This window comes from Nannospalax galili, unplaced genomic scaffold, assembly GCF_000622305.1.
Source record: "Nannospalax galili isolate Female #2095 unplaced genomic scaffold, S.galili_v1.0 scaffold283, whole genome shotgun sequence".
In the NCBI taxonomy this organism is placed as follows: domain Eukaryota; kingdom Metazoa; phylum Chordata; class Mammalia; order Rodentia; family Spalacidae; genus Nannospalax; species Nannospalax galili.
In genome coordinates this window covers 13264-25098 of record NW_008350535.1, presented here as the reverse complement: position 1 = coordinate 25098, position 11835 = coordinate 13264, and the positions used below count along the sequence as shown (strand labels likewise).

At 42.2% G+C, this 11835-nt stretch overlaps 1 protein-coding gene across 1 annotated transcript; it reads right to left on the bottom strand.

The window, feature by feature from the left end:
- Nucleotides 1–4706: 4706 nt before the first annotated feature.
- Tmem192 (transmembrane protein 192) lies at nt 4707–11634 on the bottom strand (the record flags this gene model as incomplete). Its single annotated transcript, XM_008847795.1, is given in 3 exon segments — nt 4707–5130; nt 7231–7333; nt 11500–11634. Coding segments are annotated over 3 exon segments (377 nt in total), but the record flags the coding sequence as incomplete, so codon positions are not given.
- Nucleotides 11635–11835: the final 201 nt, after the last annotated feature.

Sequence of the window (11835 nt, the reverse complement as noted above, 5' to 3'; positions counted from 1 at the left end):
GGTAGATCTCTGTGAGTTCAAGGCCAGCCTGGCTACATAGTGAGTTCCAGGACAGCTGGGGCTTCAGGGAGACCCTGTCTCAAAAAGACACCCCCCCAAAAAAATGACTAGAGAAGGCATTGAAAATATGCTCTGCTAAACATCAGATGGAGATTTTTTTAAAAGATATTTTTATTTTATGTGTATAAGTGTTATGCCTGCATGTAAGTACATCCATGTCGTGCAATGCCTAAGGAGGACAGTAGAGGCTGTCAGATCCCCTGGAACTAGAGTTACAGTTGTTAGCTGCCATGTGGATGCTGGGATTTGAACCTGGGTCTTCTGCAAGAACAGTCAGAATTCTTAACCACTGAGCCATGGCATCTTAGTATCCAGGATGCTAACCATTCTACAATGCACACAGTTCCCCACAACTAGGAATTATCTGACTCATATGTCAGATGCTAATGTAGAGAAATCCTGCCTTAGAGAAAGATGGGGAAAATTTAAGATGATTCAACTCACTGGAGAAGGTGGGTGTGGTATTGTACACTTTTAATCCCAGCACTCAGGAACTGGAGTGATGGCTCAGTGATTAAGAGAACACAGGTTCAGTTCCCAGTACCCACACGGCAGCTAACAACCTTCTGTAACTCCAGGTCCAGGGGATCTGTAGCCATCTTCTGGCCTCTGCAGGCACTGCACAACACTCATACACATAAAACAAAAATACAAAAGAGGCCACAAATCTGGAAAAAAAGTGATCAGTTTCATTAGTTGTCAAAGAAATGGCAAATGGACACTGGATGGGAATCCGTGGCCACTTCCACTAGATAGATGGCCCAGGATCTGTGTAGACGCATAACATCCAGTTGGTGAAGGTATGGAAAGCCAAGAAGGATACACTGTACAATTTCCTGGCAGTGGGATTTCAAATCATTGTTATATTTTTCAGCATGACAATTAAAAATAATTCGTTTTAAATTAACAATGAGTCATGGTGCCACTGTCATCTGGAACACACACTCATCTTTATTTACACATATACAGTATTCTTGTATCGTTATACCTGTGCTAGCTCAGCACTGTATCATTCTGCAGTTCCCACTTAATAGAATTAATTAGTGAATATCATTTTCCCCAGGTAAGATTTGAAGGGGCATGGTTGAGAAAGGGTCTTCCTATAGCCCCAACTGCCTGGAACTCACTATTAGGCTGGTTCTGATCTTAACAGTGATCTACTTGTCTCTGCCTCCTAAGTGCTGGAATTAAAGGGTGCGCCACCATACCCAGCCCTCCCCGAGTTTTTCTTTCTTTCTTTTTTTTTTTTTTTGGTCTTTTTGACACAAGGTCTTCCTGTAGCCCCAGCTAGCCTGGAACTCACAGAGATCCACCTCTGGGATTAAAGGCTTGCTATCATCATGTCCAGCTTAAATTGTTTTTCATTTGGGAACAGTGTCTAACTAGTTGCTCAGGCTGGCCTTGAACTTGCAATCCTACCTGAGGCTCCTGAGAATCTGGGATGACAGGCCTGCACCTCCAACCTGGGTGTGCCTTGCCTCTTTTCTCCTTAATGTTCCTGGAATTCCTACCACCTCTTCCCTCCCAAGGACCCCTTCTGACATGGGGCTCCCCTAGTCCCTGTCTCACTGCCATCACTGCACTTAGTACAAAGTCTAGACATTTTCCTCTCTATACTTTAACCTGCAAAATCATATTTACTTTTTTTTTTTTTTAGTCTTTTTGAGACAGGGTCTCCCTGTAGCCCCAGCTGTCCTGGAACTCACTATGTAGACCAGGCTGGCCTTGAACTCACAGAGATCCACCTGCCTCTGCCTCTGCCTCCCGAGTGCTGGGATCAAAGGTGCACGCCACCACGCCGGCATATTTACTTTTTGTATCCACAGTGCTAGAACAACACCGGCCTGAACAGAATGTTCTGCATTTAAATCATTCCCTTCTGTTTTGTCAACTCTACTTGGTTTCATTCCTTGTTTGAAATATTCACTACTGGGCTTAGAAAATTGTTGGTGCTTCGACAGATGCTGCATCAGATCAAGAGCATCGTTTTTTTTGTTTGTTTGTTTGTTTGTTTTGGTCTTTTTGAGATAGGGTCTCCCTGTAGCCCCAGTTGGCCTGGACTCTCTATATAGATCAGGCTGGCCTTAAACTCAGAAGAGTGTTTTAATCCCAGGATGCTTGGATTAAAGGTGTGTGTCACCTTTCCCGGTTAAGAACATCCTATCTTTTTTACACTTTTCTGTAAGCCAGAATTCACCCGCTTTTCCCTGTAAGTCAGAATTAACCCATAAACTTCAGACACTTGTATCTCAGATCCAAACTAAACTTAAATGTTAATAATCTACTTGTTTTCCTTTTGGGAAGTCTTCAGCTGTTTAGCTGAAGACAATGTTTATAGCTATGTCAGGAATAAAGAGTGCCAGAGAAGGCAACAGGTTTTCGACAAGGAAAGCTAGGACAATTTGGGGCTGGTGAAATGTCTCAGAGGGTAAAGGTACCTGCCACCAAGGTTGACAACCAGAGTTCAATTCTCACGATACACATGGTGGTAGGAGAGACGCAACTTCTGAAGGTTATCCTTGGACTACCACACAGGTGCTGTGGCACACGTCACATCCACAAACACAGAAAATGTAAGAAAAAAATTTTAAGATTATTTTTTTCAAATAAGGTCATATTATGTAGCTCTAGCTGGCCTGGAACGCAGAGATCCACCTTCCTCCTCCAGAGTACTAGGATTAAAGGCATATGCCACCACACCCAGCTGTTTTTATTATTTTAAAAGTGTGTGTGTGTGTGTGTGTGTGTGTGTGTGTCTATGTATGAGCACATGCATGTGAGTAAGAGCCCAGTGAGGCCAGAGGCGTCAGATCCCTTGGAGCTGGAATTATAGGCAGTTGTAAGCTGCCTAACATGGGTTCTGGGAACTGAACTTGAAACCTCTGCAAGAGCAGTATGTGAGTTTAGCCACTGAGCCATCTCTTCAGCCCCCCAAAATTGTTTTTCTTTTTTCTTTGGTCTTTTTGAGACAGGGTCTCTTTGTAACCTCAGCTGTCCTGGAACTCACTATGTAGACCAGGCTGGCCTTCTTGAACTCAGAGATCCGCCTTCCTCTGCCTCCCGAGTGCTGGGATTAAAGGCGTGCGCCACCACCACGCCCAGCTCCAAAATTGTTTTTTAAAGGACAATATGTCTTCAGTTTGTGAATGTTACCTTGGAGATCCACCATATTACCTGCAGAACACATAAATTGTGTGTATCTTAGCAGGAAAGCTTTAGAATGCCCCAGCAATGGCTGTATCTGAAGGAAATGGGAATTTACTATCCTCAAGCAAGAGTAGATATGATCAGATGAACACATTCTTTGCCTGTCTAGTTAACCCAATATATCCCTATATTATAAATGGCTCTACAAATCAAATACTGACTACTAAGCTAAAGTCTACAAGTATCTCTGTTCCTCATACTAAGCCTTTAGAAAAGACTAGAGAATAGGCATTTCAAGGCCAGCCTCAGCCATGTAAGACGCTGTTTCAAAAAATAAAACAGACTGAGGTCAGCTCAAACTAGCCCTGGCTACATAGTAAGACCCTATTTTAAAATAAATAAATTACTGCTGGCCATAGTGGCCCAGCACTCAGGAGGCAAAGGCAGGCAGATCTCTGTGAGTTCAAGGCCAGCCTGGTCTACATAGTGAGTTCCAGGTCAGCTGGGGCCACAGGGAGACCCTGTCTCAAAAAGACCAAAAAAATAAAAATAAAAATAAATAAATCACTATAGAGATTAGGCTAGCCTCCAACTCATAGAAATCTATCTGCTTCTGCCTCCTGAGTATTGGAATTAAAGATGTGAACCACTACACCTGGCTCCATCACAATTTTTATGTATAATTCAAGTCTAAAAAGTATCTTTTTCTAGACAATTAAAAATAATTTAGTATTGTATGTGTGTTTTATATGTGAGTACAAGCATGTGTGCCATGGTGTGTGTCTGAAGTTCAGAGAACAACTTTCAGGAGTAAGTTATCTTCTTGCAACTTGGTTTCTGGGGATTGAACTCAGGTCCTCAAGTTTGCTTGACAAGCACTTTTCCTACTGAGCCACAGAGGTTCCATTCCTATTACTAAACTTATTTATTTTTTGGCTGAGAATCTCTCTTTGTATCCTTGGCTGTCCCAGAGCTCAGTATGTGGACCACACTAGGTTTGAATTTGCTTCACTCTTCCTGTGTCTGCCTCCCAGATACTAGGTATGGGCCACCTTGCCTGGCTAAGTAAAGTTTTGGTTGGATCAAAGCATAATCAATACAGAAATATATGGCAATTTCTTAAATAAGGACAAAAATAAAGTGAAAGTTACAAATTCTTTTCTAGATTTTTCAGCTTTTGCCAATGGAAGGTATTACCAAGGCTTCTCAAGGGCGGAGACTATGGGCATGAGTCCCCATGCATGGCTAAAGGAAATCTTTATAGAAGCTGTCTGTGTGAGGGCTGACTCAGTGGCACAGTATTTGTCTATCATGTGTGAGGCCCTTAGGTTTGATCCCTAGCAATGAGAAAACAAAACTGTATGGCCTTTTCTCTCATTCCATATGCCTGTGAGCACCTAAAATGCATGCAAGGAGAAAGCATCAACCACAAGAAATAACGATTTCTCAGCAGCTTAGCCATGGAAAGAACTTACTGGTTTAAACCCTGCTTAAACAGATTGTTGCGTCAGCTTTCCTTTATAAATAGCCAAATTATTCCAGGGTTCTTAAACTATACCTTTGATTCTAGAAAAGCCAAAAGGTAAACTATTTCAAAATGTACAAAACATTCTCAAGTTATCCAGACTTCTACGAATGACCCACAGGCTACACCTCTGGAACAGCCACACAGGTGAGAACTGAATTCAGGTTTCCAACACACACCGTGAGCCCAGCAGAGGCTATGATTCACCAAGACAGTCTGAAGTTAGCGGGCACTCGACAGCTGCCATCCAGTGAGTCTCTCATGCTCTACCTGGCTGAGAGGCCAGGTCCGAAGAAGTGAGTGCCAGCAACCGCTTGCTCAGCAGGGCATTGTGTCGCTTCAGGTACACTATTATGTCTCCTTGCTTCTCAACAATTTCTTCTAGACTTGAAACAGTCCTGCAAAATCAAGATACAAACAAGTTCTATGTACTCACCAGCATTCTTTGGTCTTGTTGCAAATGAGTCCTCAATGGTGTTCAGTACAGTAACTGTACTCGCAGTATTCCCAAGACAGATTTCTTTCATTAATGAACTTAGTGGCTTCCACTCTTGAATAAATCTGTTTTGTACATTTTGACTTTTTGTTTGTTTGTTTGTTTTTTGTTTTTTGTCTTTTTGAGACAGGGTCTCCCTGTAGCCCCAGCTGGCCTGGAACTATGTAGACCAGGTTAGCCTCAAACTCACAAAGATCTGCCTGCCTCTGCCTATCAAGTGCTGGGATTAAAGGCGAGCACCACCATGCCTGGCCTTGTACATTTTGACTTTAAATTTAAATTTTAAATACTTTGGGGGGAGGGCTGGAGACATGGCTCAAGGACTAAGAGCACTGGACCTAGGTTTGGTTCCCAGCACCTACCAACGTGGTAGCTAAGAACCATCCTAACTCCAGTTCCAGGGGATCTAACACCCTCTTCTGACCTCCTAAGAAATAATCAATAAAATTAAAAATAAATAAATAAAAAACCTTTCTCAACTTTAAGACTCAAACTAGCCATTACTACTTTATTTAAGCAGTAGCCTGGGAGCCAGGCGTGGTGGTGTAGGCTTTTAATCCCAGTACTTGGGAGGCAGAGGCAGAGGCAGGTGGATCTCTGTGAGTTCAAGGCTAGCCTGGTCTACATAGTGAGTTCCAAGTCAGCCCCACTACAGGGAGACCCTGTCTCAAAAAGAAAAAAGAAAAAAAAAGGAAAAGCAGAAGCAGCATCCTGAGCATGGTGGTATACGCCTTTAGTCCCAGCACTCCCAAGACAGAGGCAGAGGCAGGCAGATCTCTCTGAGACTGAGGCTAGCCTGGTCTACAAAAATTGAGTTTCAGGCCCACTAGGGCTACAAGCAGACCCTGTCTCAAAAAGACAGAAAAAAAAAAAAAAAAGAAAGAAAACCCAAAGTGCACCACATGCATACAGTGCCCACAGAGGTTAGAAGAGGGAGTTGGATCCCTTGCAACTGGAGTTGCAACTGGAGTTGTGGATGGGTGTTAGCTACTATTTGGGTGTTGGGAAGCAAAGTCCTCTGTAAGAGAAACCAGTGCTCATAATTCCTGAGTCATCTCTCTAGCTCTGTTTTTTTTTTTTTTAAGTTTTTAAAAAAATCTTATGTATATGAGTGTATTGCCTGCATGTATGTAAGTGCATCCATGTCATGCAATGCCTGAAGAGGTAAGAAGACGTTGCAAAAATCTTATGTATATGAGTGTATTGCCTGCATGTATGTAAGTGCATCCACGTCATGCAATGCCTGAAGAGGTCAAAAGACGTTGGATTCCCTGGAACTGTAGTTACAAATGGTTGTTAGCTGCCATGTGGGTGCTGGGAATTGAACTCTGGTCCTCTGCAAAAGTAGTCATTGCTCTTAACTGCTGAGCCATCTCTCCAGCCCCCAACCCCCTTCTTTTTTGAGATAGGGTCTCACTATGTAGTCCTGGTTGGCCTAGACCTCACTACGTGGACCAGGCTGACCCTGAACTCACAGAGATCTGCCAGTGTCTGCCTCTCAAGTATTGGGACTAAAGGTGTGCACCACTGTGTCCAGAGACTGCACCCACAGACCTTTTACAGAAGATGCTCTGCTGCTGTATGTGGCACATGCCTGTAATCCCAGCACTCTGGAAGCCTAAGGTAAGGGAATCAAGAGTTTGAAGCCAGTCTGAGCTACATAGCAACACAGCAAGTTGGAGGCCAGCCTTAACCCCATAGGGAAACAAACAACAACAAAAAAAGGTAAGAGGAGGCTGGGTGTGGTGGCACAGGCCTTTAATACCAGCACTCAGATGACAGAGGTCTCTGTGTCTTCCAGGCCAACCTAGTCTACTAGAGAGTTCCAGGCCCTCCAGGGCTAAATAGTGAGACTGTCTCAAAAAACAAACAGGGTGCTAGAGAAATGGATCTTTCTGTATCTGCTTTCCCAGTAGCTGGGATCACAGGCATGGACCATCATACCCAATAGGAAAAAACTTTATTTCTCTTACTAATTCTTTAGTCCCCACTCAGACCTTACCTGAATCCAGTCTCCGAGGTAATATTGCTGGGGTAAGCATAAATTTTTTCTTCTTCAAGTACATCTGGCTGTGGTTTGGCTCTATTAAATTTCCCAATTTTCACTAAAATAGTAAAATCATTTTTAGTCAGGTTATCTAATTTTGAAAAAAAATCCTATTTTAATTTATTCAGATTATAATAATTAACTCTTCACATAGATAACATAAAATTAATAAAGTGGATGGTTTAAATAAGTGTGTATATCAACATACACATTCCAAAGTCTATCAAGCAAGTATTGATTACAGGGATTCTCATCACTAAAAATAATAGCTGATATTGTACATTCACAGCACAAGACATAGTTTAACTATTACAGATGGGTGAACTCATTTAATTCATATGACTACACCATAAGTGGGTACCCATTTTTATTTTCTTTTTTGGTTTTGTTTTGAGGCAGGGTCTCCTTGTTATATAGCTGTAGCTGGTCTGGAACTCACTATGTAGACCAGGCTAGCCTCAATCTCAGAGATTCGCCTGCCTCTGCCTCCCAATTCTGGAATTAAAGGCGTGTCCCACCATGCTTCCCCCACCCCTTTTTTGGGTTTATTGAGACAGGGTCTCTCTATGCAGGCCTTGGATGGCCTGGAACTTGCTATATTATATAGACCAATCTGGCCTAGAACCACAGAGAGACTCCTGCCTCTGCTTCTCAAGTGCTGGAAAAGTGAGTACTCTATTTTTCCTGAACAACTAAGTGAAGCCTTCTAACCCATTAGTCATGACTTCAAAGTCCCTGCTATTGACATGTCTTTGGATGTGACTTCTTTGAACAATTCATAGACATGGAATCATGTAACTATGTAGTTTTTATAAATGCTTTCTTCCACCTGGGATATGCACACTGTAACATGTATCTGTACATTATTCCATTCCATATAGTCCAAGGCCCAGGCTGGTCAGCTCAGTGATCCTCCTGCCTCACCCCTTTTTTAAAAAAATTTATTTATTATTTTTATTTTATATGTATGCATGTATTGCCTGCATGTAGGTAAGTGCACCTGTGTTGTGCAATATCCATGGAGGTCAGAAGAGGGTCAGATACCCTGGGACTGGAGTTACGAACAGTTGTTAGCTGCCATGTGGGTGCTGGGATTCGAACCCTGGTCTTCTGCAAGAACAACCAGTGTTTTTAACCACTGAGCCATCTCTCCAGCCCCTGCCTCACCCTTCTTAAGTGCTAGGATTACAAGTATATATACCACAGCACCCAGCAAGAAACAGTCTTGCCATATAACCTAGGCTGGCCTCCAACTTATGAACCTTTGCCTTAGCCTTCAGACCTATGGATACAGGAGTGTACCAACATGCAGAGCTCTTTTTCTTACTCTTAAATGGATAGTTAGCCAGGCGTGGTGGCCCACACCTTTAATCAATCCCAGGACTTGGGAGGCAGAACCAGCCTGGTCTACATGAGGTCAGCTGAGGTTACAGGGAGACCTTTTCTCAAAAAGACCAAAAAAAAAATAAAAAAAAGAGTGTTAAATTTAATATTACAAATTTGCTTTTAAATTTTCCCATTTTTTTCTTGTAGCAACAATCAGGCAAATCAATGCTTAATGAGAAAAGTTTATTGTTTTTTAGGGACTAACTATATACAACACAAATAAGGCAGTCAAATTTAGGTTAGAATTAATAGACCAAACAATCATATCCTAGAGTTTTGAGCAATACTTTTATAACTTGCTATATTTAAAAATCTTTTTGGTGGAGCTGACCTGTGGACATTGCATGCATGTGGTGTACTTACGTACACACAGACAATACACACATAGGCATAAAAGTAAATAAAATTATCTTTTAAATTTGTATTATTTTATGCTTATGAGTGTATTGTCTGCATGAGTGTAAGTACACCCGTGTGTCATGCAATGCCCTTGGATGTCAGAAGGCATTGGATCCCTGGAACTGGAGTCAGGACAGTTGTTAGCCACTATGTGGGTACTGGGAACCAAACCCAAGTCCTCTGCAAGAACAGCCAGTGCTCTTAACCACTGAGTCATCTATCCAGTCAAAAATTTTAAAAAGAAACTCTTTTTAATATAATTCTTAATTCTAGCACTTAATTCTAGCTAGAATTCACTTAATTCTAGCTTAATTCTAGCACTGAGGAGTTAGAGGAGGGGGGATCAGAAACTCAGTCACCTTCAAATAAAGTAAAAATAAAATATATTTTAATATGGAAAACAAGAAAAAATACATAGAGAATGAAGCTTAAATGTTCTGTGACATGATAATGAAATCAGCATTTGCCTCTAGAAGCTATTCTCTAAATTCTCTCCTGTGACAGCCTCTAGCCCATTTAAGGGTGCACAAACATGTAAAAAGCCTTTGGGGATGGGGCTGTCTATAATCCCAGCACCTAGGAGGTAGAGGTTCAAGAGTTCAAGGCCAGCCTCAGGTATATAGCAAGTTTGAGGCCAGCCTGGGCTATATGATACTAGCCTCAAGAAAATAGAAACAAGAAAGAAAACAGAAACAAAACTATCTAAATATGACCCACTGATAATAGTAAACAGACATAATCTATCACAAAATGGTTCATGATACAAGGATCACTCACTCTATTCCTGGACCTGGCCATTTCCTATATGAGTACACACTGGGTAATTAAGCTTACTTTGAAACTACAGCCTCATTCTGTTCTATGAAATGCACTGGGTGGCCTCTATTTTTAGGAAATAGTTGCAAACACAACCCTGTACCTAACTGGACAAGGTCTCACTATGAGCCCAGGTTAGCCTCACTCATGATCCTCTTGAGCCGCCAGAGAGCTGGGGTTACAGTTGTCAACCACCACCATGCCCTCTTCCATGTAACCTTGTTCACATTTATTATTATTATTATTTTTTTGGTCTTTTTGAGATAGGGTCTCCCTGTAGCCCCAGCTGTCCTGGAGCTCACTATGTAGACCAGGCTGGCCTTTATGAGCCCAGGTTAGCCTCACTCATGATCCTCTTGAGCCGCCAGAGAGCTGGGGTTACAGTTGTCAACCACCACCATGCCCTCTTCCATGTAACCTTGTTCACATTTATTATTATTATTATTTTTTTGGTCTTTTTGAGATAGGGTCTCCCTGTAGCCCCAGCTGTCCTGGAGCTCACTATGTAGACCAGGCTGGCCTTGAACTCACAGAGATCCACCTGCCTCTGCCTCCCCAGAGCTGGGATCAAAGGTGTGCACCACCACGCCTAGCTCTCATTCACATTTAAAAACTAGTTGTTTCATTCACAGTACAAACATATTTATTTGCGTGTTTAATGTGTGGGTGCCTGTGGTTGTGGAGGACAGAGGACACCTTGTGGGAGGTGCTTCCACCATGTCAGTTCCAGAGATCAAACTTGGATCCTTAGGCTTGGCCCCAAGTGTCTTTACACACTGAGCCATATTGCTGGTCCTTGTTTTTCTTTTGTAAACACTCTTTTCTTGACCTCAAGGATACATACTCAGTATTCATAAAATAAAACTTGAGCTAAGGTCCCTATGTCTTTAACAACCAGATAAATGATTTCCTTCAAAATGGATAGTCACTGTCACAAAATGACTGTCAGTTCAGTGCCACATCAGCTGATATTAACAGGCAGATTTTACTGCTTGCTCTTACCAGAGGAATAAAAATCTAGATTTCTCCAGGGTCTGATTTTTTTCTTTTAAAGTATCCTTGCATATTATTTCCACTTCAAGTATCTAAAGCCTATTTAATTTTACTACTGAGAGTTTTCAGACAGACCAACCTTTAGAAAACTGTAAACTGAGAAAGCAGCAGGTTCTTAAAAGAATCACCACAAAGCAACCTTTGGCCCATTGCCATTTTCTACCTACAATTTTGTTGTTTACTTATCTATTTATTTAGTTTTTAAGTAGCTTTACTTTTAGGGCCCAGCATGGTGACTCATGCCTATAATCCCTACACTTGAAAGGCTGAGGCAGAAGGATTACTATGAGTTCAAGGCCATTCTGGTTGCTTTTGAGGAAGCAAGTTTTTTGCTTTGTGGGTTTTGCGTGTGTGTGAAAAGCTTTGCTTTAGTGGACCAAAATTTATGAATGACCCAAATGTAGAAAACTGACTCGGTCACAGTGGTTGTCTCTTCCTGCTGGTCTGAGAGAAGTCTGGACACGGTCAGCACCGAGAGACAGGTACTCAATGAGTTCTCCCAAGGAGGAAAACTTTTGCTAAAATACAGGCTATCTTCAGGGAAGACCACAGGAGAACCGCCATTCTCACCCGCATACAGGAGCAGACAGGTCAGGGAACAGATCAGTTCCAGGGCCAGGGTACCCAGGATGAGTTCAAGGTACAGCCTGCTGGGTTCAGGGAAAGAATGCTGCACACACAGCAGGAGGAGAAGCACGGTGTTGCCTGTGGAAACACAACCCCCCCCAGCAAATGAAACACAGAAATTTCATCTTCGGTTCCTGACACAAAAATGGTTTTTGTTCAGTTTCCTAAAGCCCTAGGAATTTCCTACCTGACAGAATTGTGTGACACTTAAGGTCACACCAGAGTTTATGTTAATAAGATTATGCAGGGTAGGGCTTTGCATAGCCTAAGGGTGGGGCT